Source organism: Electrona antarctica (genome assembly GCF_951216825.1).
Source record: "Electrona antarctica genome assembly, chromosome: 22".
NCBI lineage: Eukaryota > Metazoa > Chordata > Actinopteri > Myctophiformes > Myctophidae > Electrona > Electrona antarctica.
This window is the reverse complement of record NC_136805.1, coordinates 37,982,349-38,002,764: the sequence shown is the minus strand read 5'-3', so window position 1 is coordinate 38,002,764 and position 20,416 is coordinate 37,982,349. Positions and strand designations below refer to the sequence as shown.

Sequence of the window (20,416 nt, the reverse complement as noted above, 5' to 3'; positions counted from 1 at the left end):
AGAATATGGAGGAGTAATATAAAAAAATGTGTTTTACAAAAGTCGGCCTCCTGGTGGCGCTATAAAAGGCAGATGCGGAAAATGCAGGTGAAAGGTTTGTCCTTGGCCTCTAGGGAGTGTGCATGCAACGTTTCACGCAGATCGGTGCAGTTTCAGGTAAAAAATGTGAAAAGCTGCCTCATGGTGGCGCTATAACAGGCCGTTCTGGAAAATGTGGGGCAGAGGTTCATCGTTGGCATCCAGGGAGTGTGTGTGCAAAGTTTGACATCGACCGGGTTAACGGTGCCGGAGATTAGCTGTTAACAGACGGACGGAAGGACGGACACACGGACGGAGTGCAAAACATACTCTCTCCCCATGCCTTCGGCCTGGTGGAGACAATAAGGGCATGGGGGAAAGAGGAACAACAGAAAATGTCTAGGAATATGTAAAGTAACATGCAAGATTTGATACACATTGTATTGTTTTTTTGTTTTTTATTTTTCATGTTTGTTTTAACTAAGCATTATGTTATACTTTAGCTATTGAAAAATAGCAGACCTACAAGCTTGTAGCGCGTCACTTGTAGGTCTTCTATTTTTGAAAAATCGTAAAAATGTGGCACAAATCTTTGAATATATATTCTTTCAGAGCGAACGTTTTTTTTTATTTCGACGTCAGGCCTAAATGGGTTAATGACGTCACATCGCAGTAGCAAAACAAAAAAAGTTTGCTTTGAACTATAGTACTCTCTTCCTCGACAGTGGTGTGCTGAGTGAGGCATTGTGCTGCATGCAGATACACTTGCAGCAGTTGGTAACTGTCTGTAGCCAAAATGTATGTGAGGACGCATTTGCACAACCTGTTATGCAAAGTAGCCATTTGGATACTTGCCTAGCTGGCTCATGAATTGCAGGAGCGCGTTCCAGCGCGCACGTGCGTTCTAGCGTGCACGCACACACACGCGCATGATGCACATCTGTCACATGTGCGTGATCCTGCCAAAAAGAAATACTGGCGGAACGCTGTGGCGACGCGTGAAGCAACGACCAGTGCACCCCCTGCTCCGCTGCGAGGTGTGTTGTTGTGCACCAGTCAGTGGTGTAAAGTAACTAAGTACATTTACAAGTAATGTACTTAAGTACAATTTTGAGTTATTTGTACTTTACTGGAGTATTTTCCCCATTTACAATACTTTTACTTCTACTCCACTACATCTCGGACCCAAATATTGCTCCACTACATTATATTTGAAAACTTTTAGTTACGAGTTACTTTGTAGATTTTGATTATTATCACAAAACATGCAGTAACCACGTCAGCCCTATGTACATTTCAGCCATTTGAAAATAGCCGATCTACAAGCTCACAATGCTCACGACGCATTGTGAGCTTGTAGATTTCTTTTTTTTAAAACTTGAAATGGGACATTCTGCATAATGACTACATTACTTTTTTTACTCAAAGTACATTTTAAGTTCCAGACTTTTTACCACAGAGTATTTCTATATTGCAGTATTGATACTTTTTACTTAACTAAAACATGTGAGTACTTTTTACACACATCTAGTACACACTAGTTCCACACGCACACACACGCACGCGCGTGCGTGTGTGTGCGTGCGTGGCGGTGTGCAGTACCTTGAACTGCTGCTCGGTCCCAGTGGTGTGTTCGGGGGAGAGCAGCTGAAGCACCCTGGGAGTCAGGTCTCTGTAGGAGAAGCTGTATATTCCCAACGCCGTCATCAGCTCAGCCTGCGCCCTGCCACGCACCTACACACGCACACACACACGCACACACACACACACACACACACACAGCATCACAATCATCTTTATGCAGTCACATCACAGGTTCACAGGTGTTAAACAGTGGGGGAAACTCAGTGTTGTACTGCCTTCAACCACCAGCTTCCTCATCTAACGCGCGCACGCACGCACACACACACGCACACACATACGCACACGCACACGCACACGCACGCACGCACACACACACACAGCATCACAATCATCTTTATGCAGTCACATCACAGGTTCTCAGGTGTTAAACAGTGGGGGAAACTCAGTGTTGTATACGTGCAACAAGCCCCGTCGTTTCTTTGTTGTTTCAAGAAAGAATAAAGAAGCGAGGTTGGGGGGGGGGGGGGGGAGAAATATTCAAAAACAAAAGGTACATATCTACTGTACAACACTGTTGTACACTCTGAGCTTTTGATCCTTTGTTGTTGTTCATGTCCTCACTGTATTGCATTACTGCTATTATTTTCATGTTGTTTTATGACTTAGCTTTTCTTTTTTTCCCCCTCCGTTGCTCTGTAAAGCACTTTGAGCTGCATTTCATGTCATGAAAGGTGCTATACAAAATAAAGTTGAATTATTATTATTATTAGTATCATTCAGATTCTTTATTTTGCCATTGTGTGTACACACAGGGATTTGTTTTGACATTTAACATGTGTGCATTCAATTATTTTTTCACAAAGAACACATCATAAATACCAACAGACACAAGACAACACCGTGCAGGGAAAAAAATAAATATAAATATCATCACTGTACACATAACATAGCCAGGCATACGGTATGAGGTTTAGACATACGGTGCATGCATATAGCAGCTGGTATATACTGTCAGTGATTTGAAATGGTAAATGGTGCATTTATATAGCCTTTACTCAAGGCCGCGCGATACATAGATTGTGCATTACATTCACCCATTCACACACACATTCATACACAGAAGGCGGAGGAAACCGTGCAAGGCACCAACCGGCTCATCGGGAGCAATTAGGGGTTCAGACTGAGTTTGGCTCAAGGACACTTCAACTCTGGGGGAGCCCGGCATCGAACTGGAAACCTTCCGCTGCCCAAGAGGCCACTCTACCCCTGAGCCACTGCGGCCGATATCGACATTCTCCAGGTTTTTTGCGTGCGTGCGTGCGTGTGTGCGTGCGTGCGTGCGTGCGTGCGTGTGCGTGTGTGTGCGTACGTGCGCCTACCTGACTGTAGGTGCTGGTAGACAGCAGCAGCAGATCACAGAGCAGGTCCTGATGGACCACCTTATATACACTGCCTTCAACCACCAGCTTCCTCATCTAATGGAAACACCAAACCGTCACCGTCATCATCATCATCATCATCATCATCATCATCATCATCATCATCATCCTCATCATCATCCTCATCATCCTCATCATCATCCTCCTCCTCATCCTCATCATCCTCCTCATCATCCTCCTCATCCTCATCATCATCCTCATCATCCTCATCATCATCATCCTCATCATCCTCATCCTCATCCTCATCATCCTCATCATCATCATCATCATCCTCATCATCATCATCATCATCCTCATCATCCTCATCATCCTCCTCATCATCCTCCTCATCCTCATCATCATCATCATCCTCATCATCATCATCATCCTCATCATCATCATCCTCATCATCCTCATCATCCTCATCATCATCCTCATCATCATCATCATCCTCATCCTCCTCATCATCCTCCTCATCCTCATCATCATCCTCCTCCTCATCCTCCTCATCATCATCATCCTCCTCATCATCCTCCTCATCCTCATCCTCATCATCCTCATCATCCTCATCCTCATCATCATCATCCTCATCATCATCATCATCATCCTCATCCTCATCATCCTCATCATCCTCATCATCCTCATCATCATCCTCATCCTCATCATCATCCTCATCATCCTCATCATCATCCTCATCCTCATCATCCTCATCCTCATCAAATTATATGTAATTGGCCGCCGACCCCCCATCTGAAAATATGTAGTTCCAGGGACGCCCCCAGAAGCAAAAATTTGAGTTAAAAAAAAGTTTGCTGTGAAAGATTTGCGCTACATATTCACGATTTAAAAAAAAATAGCAGACCTACAAGCTCGTAGCGCGGCACTCGGTGCCGCGCTACGAGCTTGTAGATCTGCTATTTTTCAATAGCTAAAGTATAACAATGCTTAGAACACCAAAAGGGTGCACATGCAGTGTTGCTTTTTCTTGGTACAGGATTAACCAGGGGACGGCTGAAGGTATATTGGGGCACAAATCTAAATCCAGTATAGAGGTGGGAATACGCTGACAACTTGGCAAAAGATTTGCTCACTGTGCGTCACAAAGCGACACATTGATCGGCTATTTTCGGGCGAGAGGGAAAGAATTCAGTGCAGGTGACTCCTCCAGTCAATGAACTATGCAGGGTTTATAAGCCCTAAAAACGTTGTCATACAGTTTTTTTTTTAATGAGTTAATAGCACAGGCAGACTCTTCACATACTAGAGCATGTCTGAAATAAGTGTCAGAGCTGAAATCGACATGTAAATATGAAATAAATGCTTATAAACATGTAGCTAGGTGAAATGTTAGAGTCCACAGAAGTGAAACCTTTCAAGGCTGTTTTCTCAACTCGCTGTTTTCTGCAAGACATTACTCTATATAAGCCACATCTACAAAACTGGTGGGTCAAACTGAACAACCAATATGTACATTTTGAAGCTCTTTCATATGACATGAAAAAACGAAAATTCAAAAAGAATCCAATGGCAGTCCCTCAGTCAAATTTGGTCATATATATATATATATATACATATATATATATCCACACTAGGGCTCCGTGTTTGAAGGTATAGTTAGAGAACATAGAGGCTCCCCTGCACTGGCCACTGGCTCATGGGGTGAGGCCGGACCTCACCTCATCTGTCCTTTAAAACAGGCTTTGATCACAGCGGCCATTACCAGCCTGTCTGACCTCATCTGTAAAGGCTGACATTATACCAGCCGGTCTCCTCGGATCAGTGTTACAGTGGTGGTCTCTCCTCTCAAAAGGTGTCTGCGACCCACCCGCACGCGACCCATTTAATTTGTTTGACCCATTTAGGCCTGACGCCGAAATAAAAAAAACGATCGCTCTGAAAGAATATATATTCAAAGATATGTGCAGCATTTTTACGATTTTTCAAAAATAGCAGACCTACAAGTTCATGAGCTTGTAGATCTGCTATTTTTAAATAGCTAAAGTATTACATAATGCTTTAAAACACCAAAAGGGGTTCCCGCCCAAAATGGGTTAATGATCAATCAATCGATTGTGTCCTTGGCTATAGGATCAGTGGAATTGTGTCTATGAGGTGACAGTACTTCATTAGACATCCTGGAGTCGTTTTTATGTGCAATGGTGTATTAACTTTGTATTTAGGGTTTCTTCCTGGAGGCTGAACCCTTGACAGTCAAACGGGCCAATGAAATAAACAGTAATATAGTGACATCACACTATCAGCCCCTCCCCTAACCCCTCCCCCTTTATCATACAACTATAGCTGTGGGTGCGGCTTCAGTTCAGGTGGATCACCACCCACCAGGCAAACCAGGCATACTTAATGAACTGGTGGGCGTGCACACATAAAAACAACATTTTAACAAATACTGTACAGTTTTTTGAAAACATTATACCTCCTCATATAACAATAAGACCTGATGATCATGTTTTAGGGTGGAAAAAAATCACGGCACCACATCTTTAATATCTGTAGGGTCAAAATCCCTCATGTGTGGAGTTAATATTAGTACCAAGTCTACCAACCTCATGCTGCAGCAGCACCCTGTCGATGAGCAGCGCTCGGATGTGACGTTTGTTCCCATGAAGCTGCAAAAAGGGGGGAAATCCATAGTTTAAGTGCCAGGGACGTTAAGACGAGCCCGCTTTCACTATGTAATGATTGCCAGGGACGTTAAGACGAGCAAAAAAACAAAAAAAACAAACAAATTAAATATATTTTTTTATTCTTTTCTTTTTATCCATATTTTGAAAATTCCTCTAATCTGGTGTGCAGGTGATGACATGCACATGACATGCAATATAATTACATTTTCTTTCTTTTGTCCCATTGCCAAAATGGCACCCCCGACCAAAACTAGGGCCCCGCCCCCTGGCGCTGAAAGAGTTAATCTATTGATATGAATGAATAAATAATTGACAATTGTAACTCTGTGAGTGTACAAATGTATTTGGTTACATGTTGTGTACACTCTCAGAGTTAAACCTGCAGTCCAGTCCGGTTGTTGGAGGTGGTCTAGCTGTTTTACTCGCTAGTAGTCGCGACCCGTAGAAAATGGTCGCGGCGACAACAACATACCGACTGTTGTAACTCACCCGGTTCTCCATGGACTTCTTGACGAGCGTGAAGCTCTTCCAGCGATTGTCAAACTCGTTTCTGTGAGTGCCTCGGAAATACATGAGGTCACTGATGACCTGTGAGTGGACGGACGGACGGACGGACAGACAGACAGAAAGACAGACAATGTTTTCAATTTAGGCATTCAGCAGACACTCTTAATCCAGAGCGAGTTACAGTACGCAAGAACAACACAAATCTGGCAAATAGGCCCTCATCTCGACCAGAGTAATTTTTCAGTTTTTTTACAGACTATTAAAGTACAGAATGTAAGCTTTCATATGATGTATCATTCAATGAAATTGGAAAATATTTGAAGGAGATATGACCATTTTAAAATGATTGTGCCGTTTTACCCAAAGCTGAGAAAATCCCCTTTGAATGTTCACAACATTTCAACACCTAGAGCTGGCTAGCCGACTTTGACTTATAAATGTATACATTTTAATTTGCCCAAATCAATAATCTGTTGGAATGAAAACTTTCTTCAACATTCAAGCTGTGTTAATATGAAAAAAAAACGAAAATCACAAAAAAATAAATCAAGTTTATTTTAGATTTTCTGACTTTTCATTATAGGCGAGATGAGGACCATTTTGCTAGACCTGGTCACATATATCAAATGCATGAAAAATAGTCATCAAGAATCATAAGGAAGCTAAGAAACTAGCATCTGTCTAACAGTAGAAAATCTGTACGGTAAGGCTATGAGTATACACCATAGAGTGCTATGTCTACATACAATTGTATACAGTCTAAGTGCTACGAGAAGTGCTACGGCAAGTGCTACGGGCTAAGTTGCTTGTGGCATGTTATGAAGTAAATACTGTAAGTGGTGAACAGCTGTGAAATTACAGTTACAGAAAGGCTTTCAATCAATGAAATGATGGTGATCATGTAACGTGTGAGTCCCCCCCCCCCCCCCCCCCGCTCCCCCATTTCCATATACTGTATATTTGCAAAGGATCCTGGGAAGTATGCATATTATCCCATTTTGGGCGGGAACCCCTTTTGGTGTTAGCATTATGTTATGCTTTAGCTATTGAAAAATAGCAGATCTACAAGCTCATAGCGCGCCACCGAGTGGCGCGCTACGAGCTTGTAGGTCTGCTATTTTTTAAAAATCGAAGAACCACTGACATAGAAACATAGCTTTTTCAGAAAACTGTCAGGATGTAGAAGACATTTTTAGAATCTGATCTCAGGTCAAAATGGGTTATTTTGGGGTGGTGGGGATGTCATGTGGACATGTTGTATGTGAGTCACAGCAGTCTACAGTATAATGTGTTATCCATTTAGCTGGTAGAGTGCAATCACTCCAGCCTACTTAGAAAACAATTTTCCATGAATACCAAGTGGACCCTGCCTGCTTTTTCCTGTACATTCTGTTATGACAACATGCTTGAATTGCAGCAGTACAGTACAGTAACAGTGACTGCAGCTCAGGGCTCCGACAAACTGCTTTCTATAACGCTGAGGAATAAATCAGTGGTTCGATCTCAACCTCTGGGCTGGGTTTTAATGATAATATAACATTTAATATAATATTAAAAATACTGATAATGTAAAAGAAAAGTCATGGTATTTTTCTTTCCTTTAAAAACCTGGAGAAATGAGCGATACTGATAAATAGAACACATAATGAAAGAAAAAATATTTTGTATTTGTCGCATTCCCGAGTCAATATGTTGATGAGCGGTTTACAGGTCAATAGGAGACTCTTTGAATCTCCTACCAGATGCGACAAAAAACACAAAAAAACACCCATGAATTCATTCATGTAATTGATAGACAACTAGAAAAAGTGCCCTTCGGGGCACAGGTCTCCACCAGGCCAGGTCAGGTCGTGGCCTCCTGGTGGCGCTATAATAGGCCAATGTGAAAAGGGTGCCATTTGTTCTTACACCATTGATGGCAATTGGATGATTTGAGGCATTTTGTTCCAAAAAATTGTTTGCTTTGAAAGTCAATGTTAGCCAATTAGGATGGAATATGAAATATCGGACAGATCCGTCTTGAACACATGACTGTAGAGATAGTGTGTAACAATTTGCGGGATTTTTGGACAGAATCTGGAGGAGTAATATCCAAAAATGTGTTTTTCAAAAGTCGGCCTCCTGGTGGCGCTATAACAGGCCGTTCTGGAAATTGTGGGGCAAAGGTTCATCGTTGGCATCCAGGGAGTGTGTGTGCAAAATTTGGCATCGACCGGGTTAACGGTGCCGGAGATTAGCTGTTCACAGACGGACGGACGGACGGACGGACACACGGACGGACGGACACACGGACGGACGGACGGACACACGGACGGAGTGCAAAACATACTCTCTCCCCATGCCTTCGGCCTGGTGGAGAAAATAAGTAAATGTTTGGGTGAAAACTTGGATAAGATTTTGTCCACAATTCCATGCTGTATTGATGTTGGTACCATTAGGAGAGATAACAGGCAAACGTTGACCCAAAATAACAATTCTTCTCCATTCTCTAATTGTGTAGATTCATTGTAAAATAAGTAATGCAGAAGTTTAACAAATAATCTTGAGAGCATAAAATGAAACCAAATGCACCCATTAGGGTCCATTTGGTTTCATTTCATGCTCTCAGGAGTCGGTATTTTGGATCTCGCCCTCTCTCGGCCCTGATCCAGAACAGCTTGAGATGACTCTCTCTCTCTTGCTCTCTCTCTCTCTCTCTCTCTCTCTCTCTGGCTCTTTGGGAGGGCCAGAGAGTTTGTCGTCGACAATGAGCTAAAAGCCTAGTTTCTTCCACTTGGCAGGAACACCAAGTGAGAGCAACAACAACAATACGCTGTCGTCTCTCTAGGGGGAAATAAAAGCATTAAATATGTTGCAGGTCTTGTTGTTATAGCTTGCTTAACCCATTCTGGATGGGAACGCCTTTTGTTGTTTTTAAGCATTATGTTATACTTCAGCTATTGAAAAATAGCAGACCTACAAGCTCGTAGCGCGGCACCGAGGGCCACGCTACGAGCTTGTAAGATCTGCTATTTTTGAAAAATCGTGAAAATGTGGCGCAAATCTCTGGATATATATTATATATTCTTTCAGACTAAACGTTTTTAACTCAAATCTTTGCTTCTGTGGGGTTCCTGGAATAACATATTTTCAGATGGGGTTTCGGTGGCCAATTACAATGACATTTTCGGGGTCCTTGACATGAAATATTGAGCACCACTGATAGGTATTTAAAAAAACTGACAGGATTTAGAAGACTTTTTTTTATTTTATTTTGACGTCAGGCCTAAATAGGTTAAAGAGGGCAAGTGCAGAGCGCAGGGTCTGACTGACCAGGCCAAACCCTGTCTGTGGGGCTGACCTCACAATGCAACTGAGGCATTTAGACAGAACACCTTTAGTAGTAACACCCTCTGCCCTCCTTCTCTGTAAACACTGTATACCTTTTACTGCAAAACTGCAGAGTTTAACGATATGTATTAGTGTATTGCATTATTTAAAGGATAAGCCCCTTGAGAGAGACGCATCATCTTGTTTTGGTTGATGTTATACTGTTGTTTAGACTGCTGATGCTGCACTGCAGCTTCTTGGTTTACCTAGGATCCTATTAGATTAGACATGATCCTAGTCAGATTACTATTGCCAATACATTTGATCTAGGCCTACTACCTCGTATTTTCCTTGCTTACTGGATTAAGAGCGTTAATTGTAGTACGTGCCTAAATTGTATATAATTGTATGTCTCATCCTACTGATGAATTGAGTACAGTACAATGGACCACAATGGAAACAAGACCCCTGGGGATTTTCTTTTTTGTGTTATGCTATTAGCGTAACATTTGACTGTTACTACACGCGTGTAAACCGTCAACAAACTTGCTAATAAAGTAATCAATGCATCATCAATACGCCCCGATCGTTCGATCGATCGAAAAACCAAAAAGCCATTCTGGACAAAATCAAAGAGGGAGAGAGAGAGAGAAAGGGATTAATGGATTAAGAGGACGTCTCGTAGCGTGCTTCTTTTTTCAATCTCTCTCAGGAAATTGCAGTCACCTTTTGCAGGTGGAGTTAGTCTAAAATTGCTCAGCGTTGCCAGACACAATGAATCACAACTATTGATTGCGGGAGGGATGGGGGGGGGGGGGGGAGGGGGGGGAGACTGAACAAAATTGGAACGGTGTGGACTGCATGAACCGGTTCCCCCGTGGCTTCATTGCCGCGGTGACCCCCGGGCAGAAGACCGACTCCATAGCGTTGCGTAGGTTATTTGACGGCGGTTGAAGTTAAAAGTGTTTTAATCTAATCAGCGCTGCAGCAGAGAGCACGGCGTGTAATTTCTTATTGACGAACATTTGGGGAAGTGATCAATGAGGAGCAAGAGAGAAAAAAAAGAATAAACAAGGAAAACAACACCAGGCCCCAGAGGGGGGTGGGTGCGTCTGGCCCACACAGGAAACTTTCTGTTTCGCATATTAATTATAACGGAAAAACAAATTGATCATGAACAATGACATGAGGATATTATTATGACATCATATTGACGATGATGACAGTAAGCAAGCAGGATGTATCTGAATTAGAGATGTCCCGATACTGTATCGGTATCGGGAAAAGTATCGGATCAGCCCTTATTTGTCATTTGTCACAACATGAGATCACGACACTGGTATCGGTATTCGGTATCGGCTAACACAAAAATTGAGGTATCGGGATCGGAAGCGAAAAAAGTGTACCGGGACATCCCTAATCTGAATCTATTTCTCTGCGTTTTCATGATCAGATTTGTGTACATATAGGCCATTGTGTTGTAGGACACTGGTTCTCAAATGCTGGGTCCATGGACCACCACGGTTCCGAATGGACCCATTCTGGGCGGTAACCCCTTTTTGTGTTTTAAGCGTTACGTTAAACTTTAGCTATTGAAAAATAGCAGATCTACAAGTTCATAGCGCTCCACCGAGTGGCGCGCTATGAACTTGTAGGTCTGCTATTTTTGAAAAATCGTTAAAATGTGCCTCAAATCTCAAATTTTGTTTAAATTTCGACGTCAGGCCTGAATGGGTTAATGTTTTGTAACTCTGTGAGTGTTACAGCCACTTGCCCTTTCCGGATCCTGAACCAGAGTTGTGCAAAACCATCACTCAAAGCTGCTATAAGCAATAATAATGTCAACATTTTAATGACCTTTTTTTATTTATTTTGCTGGTATTCAGACAGCCAGCAATGGGTAAAACGCTCCCGAAAAAATGTAGTCTCTGTGACACATCTAGGGGCCGCACTCTGCATTCAAAGATTTTCCTAGAAGCTTTGTCATTGGTCGATTTGCCTGTCTACTTCCTGATTGGGTTTTTTGACAAAGCTTCTAGGAAAATCTTTGAATGCAGATTGTGGCCCCTAGATGTGTCACAGAGACTACATTTTTTGGGGGAGCGTACTCATTGCTGGCTGTCTGAATACCAAAAAATAATAATAAAAAAATGTCATAAAAATGTTGAGAAATATTGCTTATAGCAGCTGAGAGCCACACCGTAACGACAGTAACAGCGCATTTACAACTCAGCTCTGATATACAATGTATCTTTGGCGTCACATTCGAGACATCAGTCATCTCCGAATATGGGCACGTTTTCAGCTCGTTCCTCCAAGACCCCACTGACTTCCGTTTATAAAATATTAAAAGTCAAATGTTCTCTTCTGGGGGTCTCTTTGCTGATGGCAGCCAAATTTCAGATCAATCTGGGGCGTCCTTGACTTGAAACTGTTTGAGAAGCACTGCTCTCCACAAACAGACAGTGTGTGTGTGTGTGTGTGTGTGTGTGTGTGTGTGTGTGTGTGTGTGTGTGTGTCGCAGAGAAAACACAGACCTTTATGATGACAAACAGTGACTTGGTGTCGTCCTCTGAATGGTCCAGAATGTGATCTGATTGTCAAGGAAGAGAACACACTTTAGTATTGATATACCGTGTGCATATAAACATGAGTCTGTCGCAACCACAAGGGCACCAAACACACACACACGCACGCACGCACGCACACACACGCACACGCACACACACACGCACACACGCACGCACGCATCAGGAGCCGTGTCAGAATAAGTGGTTTGGACAGACTCGCATAACAGTATTTCTGGAAATGTGTATGTCCTAAAGCGTTAGGTTCTTGGGAAATGGAGAAAAAAACAACAAAGCTCCTTGTATTCTCACGAATCCAATGTAGTTAGTTATTATTTAGTCACAAGCTCTTGTTAATAATTTCCATTAGTTGAAAGCAGGTTTCCGCTGGCCCCGGGGGGGGCAGCATTGACCACCAATGGAACTGTGACAGAATTAGTGGCTTATGAAAATTGAGAGCCCCAAAAAAAAAACTTTTCTCAATAAATTCATTCCCCGTGAATATTTTAAGCCTCCATCTGTTGCAGGTCCAGATGCAGCCTGACGGTATACTGCGATGAATCCACGCGACTAACATTACGTGACCTTCGTCTGGCTCAGGGAGCCAGATGAAGACATTTAGAGGCTACAGTATTTTCACTGTCACTGTCACAAGTTCAATACAGCCGCCTAATCTACTTATATCATGGCGGCAGTGGTAGAGTAGCCTGGAACTCACCTATGCTTTTTATGGCATAGGCAGCTCCCGGCAGGATCCGCCGGGAGAAACTATGCGCAGCTGCGCGACATGAGACTAATTACTTAGAACGACAGAGAGAGAGAGGAGTGTGTGTGTGTGTACATGTGTGCGTGTGTGTCAATTTAACAAAGGTGCAGACGATCAGAAATCAGCAGAGAGTGAGCGATGTTTGCGCTACTCTATGCCGAATTGAAGTGGACTCGGACCCAGACTTTTTTTTTCTCCCTGGAAAAAAAAACGTCTGGGTTTCCGAGGCTAGTGGTAGAGTGACCGGTAGAGCAGTGGTTCCCAAAGTGGGGTCCGGTCCCCAGCTAAATGACAGTTTGGAACCAAATGGACCCTTATGGGTCTGTTAACCCATCTACTGCCACCTGGTGGACGCAGAGCCAACCGCAGACTGCCGAGCCGTTTGTAGTGTGACACACGCTGGATTCACATCCTGTTTGGGCGGCCATCTTAGATGCAAATAAATAGCGTCAATGCTAGCGAGCTAAAATGAAGCCATCCTTGCTCTAGAAAGCGCCAATGTTCCCATCTAGACCACCGGATAATCAGGTTTTCAACCCTTTTCATATCAAGGCCCATTATTTATTTGCCATTTGTGCCACAAACCACCATGACATTTAGCCTCTCAGACCCAAACAAAAGTTTTTGAATAAGATTGTTGTCCACAATTGCATGCCGTATTGATGTGGTAGGCCACCTACCATATAGGAGAGATAACAGCAAACGATAAAAACAACAATTCTTCTACATTCTGTAATTGTATGTAGACTTTTTTTAAATTAACTGATGCAGATTTTTACCAATAATGTAACTTTTGAGAGCGTAAAAAAGTAAGTAAAAATGGTGTTAAAAGAAAGTGTCCATTTGGTTACCAACTCTCCATTATTAAGCTGGGGACCACCTGGAACCCCCTTAAGGACCACTGATCTAAACAGTTACAGTTACTGCACATTAGATTCAGGGGGAGGGGTTCATACTCCCGTAAAATAAAGCCGTGACTCGTTCCGCCACTGATGGAGATACAAGGTTTCTGCCCTGACATTGACAGTATATACAGTATGAATATAAACATGAGTGTTTGTGCACTAGAGTGGGACTGCACCCACGCACGCACGCACACACGCACACACGCACACACGCACACAGAGGAGCGGTGTCAGAAGTGGTGATGGTCGGGACAGACTCACGTAGCAACAGTCTCATGGTTTGGCAGATGGATGCTCTGTAGTTCTCCCTGGAATCATCTGGAGGGGAGGAGAGACACACACACACACGCACACGCACACACGCACACACACACACACACACACACACACGCACACACACACACACACACACACACACACACACACACACACACACACACACACACACACACACACACACACACACACACACACACACACACACACACACGGGATGGAGACAGAATGCACGATGAGCACCAGCAGTGTGTTTCTGTGTGTGTGTGTGTGTGTGCATGCATGCGTTTGTGTGAGTGCATCTCTGCATGTATATGTTTGTGTGCATACGCGTGTGTGTGTGTGTGTGTGTGTGTGTGTGTGTGCATGTGTGCGCGTGCGTGTGTGTGTGCTTGCATGTGTGTATTTACCGTAGTCGATGCCGATGTAAAGGTTCATCTCTCCCAGGTTCACCGTGGATGGAACCCTGAGACAAACACACGCTGTGAGAAGACTGCATACTGTGTGTGAGTGAGTGTGCGTGCGTGCGTGCGTGCGTGCGTGCGTGCGTGCGTGCGTGTGTGTGTGTGTGTGTGTGTGCGTGCGTGCGTGCGTGACTCACAGGTCAGGTACGTGTGGTCCATTTAAAGGGGGCAGCATGCTCCCGGCTCCCAGAAGGCAGTGCTGCACTATGGCTAGACTCTGCAAGAGCTCCTCCCTGTGGACCCAGTCATATATCACAGTCAGTTCACGCCACTGTGTCTATGTGTGTGTGTGCGTGCGTGTGTGCGTGCGTGTGTGTGTGCGTGTGTTAATGACTGTACCTGGTTTGGACACTACCAAAATTGCAAGTGTCACAAGAGAAACATACTGTATGAGCCACTTGAACCCTATAGCCTGGGCTCCACCTAGCCCAAACATTTAGACTAGTTTAGTTGCGTGTTTACGTTTGTGCCTCAAAATCACTCTTACTTTGTACAAATGCAAAATCTAAAATCTAAATCGTTTTGCCCCACATGTCCGGCGGGTGTTCGGCAAACAATTACACCCCGAGGGACCGTAGTTTTCAATAAAAAAAATATTTTAATCCACTCCGTCCATACTCCTCCATTGTAAATGCGCAACAGAACATTGGCCACGCCCCTAGCGGCCAGGGTTCTGTTGCGCATTTACAATGGAGAGAAAACCAAGATGGCCGCCAGATTCCGAGACAGAGTATGGACAGAGTGGATTAAAATATAATTTGTATTGAAAACTACGGTCCCTCGGGGTGTAATTGTTTGCCGAACACCCGCCGGACATGTGGGGCAAAACGATTTAGATTTTAGATTTTGCATTTGTACAAGGTAAGAGTGATTTTGAGGCACAAACGTAAACACGCAACTTTTTTTAAGGGACTATCCCTTTTAGACTCTCGTAGAGAGATTCGTCAGAATCGAAAAAAACCTCTTCGAGAGTCTAAATGTTTGGGCTAGGCTCCACCTATGCTTTCTATGGCATAGGCAGCTCCCGGCAGGATCCCCCGGGAGAATCTAGACGCAGCTGTGCCACATGAGACTAATTAATTAGAGCGACAGAGAGAGAGAGGAGAGGAGTGTGTGTGTGTGTACGTGTGTGCGTCAATTTAACAAAGGTGCAGAGGATCAGAAATCAGCAGAGAGTGACCGACGTTCGCTATGCCGAATTGAAGTGGACTCGGTCACAGACTTTTTTTTTTTCTCCCTGGAAATAAAACCGTCTGGGTTTCCGAGGCTACTTGAACCCTAGCATCCCTATTCTGGGAGGGAACATTCGCCCAAAAAAAAGCCGATCTACGAGCTCACTCTGCGTCACAATGTGTCGCGTTCTGGGCTTGTACGTCGGCAATTGAGAGATTTGGTGTAGAAGGAAACAAAAGCAGACCAGTACAGGTCCACTTGACTAAGTATAGACGGTTTAAGTGGTTAATGAATTCACATGGTTTGGTTAGAATAACATCTTGGACACCCGATCAGATTGCAAATGCCCGTCAAACAAGAAAAAAAAAATAGCCATCGGTTGCACCTGCTCATTGGCTGTTCCCCGGATACGTGGTCTTTGATTCGCTGGAGTTCGGGTCGCAGCAGGCGGTCGAGCAGCTGGAAAACAAAGTCCTGTTCCTCCCGGCTGGGGACGTGCCAACACAGCCCCAACGCCTGCACATCCCCCGCCTTGCCCCAGTCCTGGACACGCACGCACGTGCACACACACACGCACACACACACACACACACAAGCACACACAAAATCAGATTGGATTAGAGTCACAATCAACTTTCACGACTGCAATGGACGTGAAAGGCACCAAGCCTCAACATGTGCCAAGTTGTGAGTGTGGATATGGAGGGAGAGAGAGAGAGAGAGAGAGGGGAAATTCAACTGGACCAGTGAGTCTCAAACCCCTTTAAATTCAACGTTTCCCAGTTTGATTAGGGCCAGGCCACGTGCCCCCCCTCCTGGTGAAATCCTCAGGGTTCCTTTTCACTCTGAGAGAGTCACTCTTTGACTCTCTCAGAGTTACAGACCCTTAAGGGCCCTTTGGGACAACATTGTGGTCCCCAGATCTGATGTTGAGAACCAGTGGACTAGAGCCATCTTCATAGAATATATTAAATTAACATCTTATCAAGCAGATGTGGGCCAGTGGGTTGTGCGTGCGTGCGTTTACTTGTGGCCGCGTGCGTGTGTGTGTGTGTGTGTGTGTGTGTGTGTGTGTGCATGGATTCAAGCTAAATCAAATCTCATGACTGAAGAAAGTTTGTTAGGCCAGCAAGTCATATTATGCGATTTGTGAAACTGAAAGGAGCCACCCACAGTGCTGTTTCCTAAACAATTAACACCTTATATGTAAAAATAGGAATCATTTAGTAATATATGCAGGTCCATCTCAATGAATTTGAATATTGTGTAAAAGTTCATTTTCTTCCATAATATAATTAAAAAAGTGAAACTTTCATATTATTCTCAATTCATTGTGCATAAAGTTTAGTATTTAAAACCTGTTTTTGTTTTAATCTTGATTATTTTGGCGTACAGCTCATGAAAATGAAAAAAATCCTATCTCAACAAATTAGAATATTTTACTAGATCACTTAAAAAATGATTTTTTTTAAACAGGAAATGTCGACCATCTGAAAAGTATACTAATGTATGCAGTCAATACTTGGTCTGGGCTACTTTTGAACATATTATTTCATCAATGGGGCGTGGCATGGAGGTGATCAGCCTGTGGCACTGTTGAGGTGTTATGGAAGCCCAGGTTTGCTTTGATAACAGCCGTAAATGCATTTGTATTGTTGAGTCTCATGTCTCACACCTTCCTCTTGACAATACAACCTAGATTCTCTGTGGGGTTCAGGTCAGGCCAGTTGGCTGGTCAGTGTTCAGTTAAGCACAGTAATACCATGGTCAGTTCACCGATTACTAGTAGTTTTGGCACTGTGGGCAAATCATTTGTGGCGGCGGAGAACTTTAATCCATGTGTGTGTGTGTGTGTACCTCCTTATAACCCCTTCTTTGTTCCCCAACCTGTACATCTTTTTTTTTGTACTTTATTTTGGTATGTTTTACCTTTTATGATGATTTGATTTTTGTTGTTATTTTTCATGTCATGATGATGAATTGAATACCCAGGACCTGAATGGAAACAAGACCGCAAGCAGGGGCGCAATTAGGTGGGGGATGGGGGGGTCAAGTGTCCAACCCCCCCCCCCCCCCCCCCCCCCCACCGTCACATTTGTCCCCCCCTCCCATGCGGAGATCTTCTCAGTTCTCATAGCAGTTACTGCCGTTCAGGATGGAAAATTAAATCCTTTTGGATTTGGGGAGAAGTAGTTTCATGAGAGGCTTGTGTGAAGTGCTTGATATAAACAGAAAACGTTCAGTTGGACAACACAAGCATCTAAAGACAGAAGCTCTACAGCCGCCTTCATTTCAGCTGATTGTCTGTCTGGCAGGCACTTAACGAGCGTTCGTTAACTGTGTGTGTGTGTGTGTGTGTGTGTGTGTGTGTGTGTGTGTGTGTGTGTGTGTGTGTGTGTGTGAGTGAGAGAGAGAGAGGGGCATCTTAGGATAAATCCTTTGTCTAGTGCAGGGGTTCTCAACGTTTTTGGCCGGGGACCCCCGGAAATGCTTTGGCAATGTCTCGGGACCCCCGCCCCGCCCCCTCCCGACCCCCAATATAAATTGACTGCTACAATAACCTTAAACCATTTTGGGCGGGAACCCCTTTTGGTGTTTTAAGCATTGTTATAATTTAGCTATAAAAATAGCAGATCTACAAGCTCATAGCGCGCCACCGAGTGGCGCGCTACGAGCTTGTAGGTCTGCTATTTTTGAAAAATCGTTTTTTTTTTTGAAAATAATTTGGGGACCCCCTAAAATAATTTGGCGACCCCCCGAGGGGTCGCGACCCACGGGTTGAGAACCCCTGGTCTAGTGCTCTAGCTTTGCAAATAATACGTAGGTTACAATAATTCAATAATATATACTACATGTTTAAAACATGTGAACCCTCCCCTCTCCTGAAAACTGCCCAGGAAATTATGTCGTTGTACATTTTATATAGAATAGGCTACTTACAGTTGGTCATACAGTGAGTTTTGACCATGAGCTGCTGATAATGTGGTTAAACATTTACGTTTTGAGACACATGGGAGGAGGAGAAATCACAGCCATTATTATTCATAATAATAATAACTGTACCAAAACGCAGTTTTGTACAGTATGTGCATTTCAGGGGGTTTTGGGTAGTGTGGAGGCACTGGTACAACCTCTCTTTAGTCCGACCCGGAACTCTACCTAACTCTAACTCAAACCCCCACGTTTTGGGGGTTTGACCCCCCCTCCCCCCATCCCCCCGTCCCCTAGGGGGGCGGATGTTTCGGCGGCGCCGCTCTGTGTCCCCCCCCCCTAGCGTTCAGTGAGAGTTGCGCCACCGCAAGGACCTTTTTTCGGTGATCCCATTGGACGTGTGTTTGACTGTACCCTGTACATTTCTGCCAATAAAGTAATCAATCAAGTATTCAAAGGGTTGGGATCCGGAACCGGAGTAATCGGGTCCAACATTTTCCAGGTTTTTAACGGTTTCCATGATCTTCACATCACATTTGGAACCGTTTTTTGGAGCCATTTTTTGTTTTTATCCCACTGTCTGACAGGCAGCAACAGTGACTGTCAGAGCTCGTACTTGGGTGTAAAAATGGACCCCCAACTGACCTTTGACCCTCACATCAAACACCTCTGCAAAACCTCATTCTTTCACCTCCGAAACATAGCCAGACTCCGTCCCACACTCACCCTGCCAGATGCAGAAAAACTTGTTCACGCCTTTGTCTCCTCAAGGCTTGACTACTGCAACGCACTTCTCACCGGGATCCCTAGCAAGAGCATCCAGAGGCTCCAGTACATCCAGAACAGTGCTGCTAGGATCCTGGTGAGAGTGCGGAAATATGATCATATCACACCCATACTCCATTCCCTTCACTGGCTTCCCGTCTCCTCCAGGATAGAATACAAGGTCTGCCTCCTCACCCATCAGTGCATCCACAGCAACGCCCCTTCCTATCTGAAGGAACTCATTGAACCCCCAGCCTCCACCCGCTCCCTCCGCTCTGGAAATTCTAACACACTCAAAACCACCAAAACAAAACTCCGCACCATGGGGGACCGGGCCTTCTGTTCAGCTGCTCCTCGGCTGTGGAATGCCCTCCCCGACCACCTGAGAGCACCACAATCCGTGGACGCTTTTAAAAGGGGACTTAAGACATTTCTTTTTAACAAGGCATTTGGCCAGCTGGACTATTAGTTGCCCGGTGTGCTTTTAATCCTTTTAGCAGTATACCATGAAATGTGCTTTTTTAGTCATTTTATTTAATCATGCATTCTTTTAAGATTATTGTTCTTATTCTTCTTCTTGTTGTAGCACTTTGAGATTTGTTTCAAATGTAAAGTGCGTTATAAATAAAATTTATTATTATTATTATTATTATTATTATGTGGACTTCACGTCTATGCAATTGAAACATTGGTGGTTATCAAAACCTTTACATTTCAAGGACCACCATTGACTCTGGGAGTGTACAAATGGAACCAAATGGACCCATAATAACTCACCTCTTCAGACTCCATCTTAGCCCGCAGCACTTGCCTTAGGCCTTTGCACAGGCATATATGCAAAGGCCAAAGTTATGCAATTTACATATCATTCTATGCACTCGTCTATAGTCAGTATAGTGTATACTCATAGTTTCTATTGTAACGATATTCTACCGTTAGACGGAGATCACTAAGCTAAGGAGAAGGTTCTGCGTGTCAGACGGCGGGCGGTAGGGGTGTCAAAAAAATCGATTCTTTTTTTTTTAGACTTTTTTTTCTGCTTACAGTTACAGTTTTCACTACATGTAGGCCGTGCTGCGAGGTCCCTT

General features: G+C 43.9%; 1 protein-coding gene across 1 annotated transcript in view; it reads right to left on the bottom strand.

Moving 5' to 3' along the window:
• The window catches only part of LOC306915131 (proteasome activator complex subunit 4B-like), a gene marked incomplete at its 5' end in the record, with an annotated part of 107,673 nt that overhangs the window by 37,473 nt on the left and 49,784 nt on the right, over positions 1–20,416 (bottom strand). Inside the window, 9 exons of the mRNA XM_079492380.1 lie at positions 1,621–1,752; positions 2,982–3,077; positions 5,585–5,647; positions 6,155–6,253; positions 12,019–12,074; positions 13,981–14,037; positions 14,406–14,461; positions 14,597–14,692; positions 16,018–16,175. Of these exons, the coding sequence (XP_079348506.1) occupies positions 1,621–1,752; positions 2,982–3,077; positions 5,585–5,647; positions 6,155–6,253; positions 12,019–12,074; positions 13,981–14,037; positions 14,406–14,461; positions 14,597–14,692; positions 16,018–16,175 (813 nt within the window). The remainder of the gene's footprint in view (positions 1–1,620; positions 1,753–2,981; positions 3,078–5,584; positions 5,648–6,154; positions 6,254–12,018; positions 12,075–13,980; positions 14,038–14,405; positions 14,462–14,596; positions 14,693–16,017; positions 16,176–20,416) is intronic.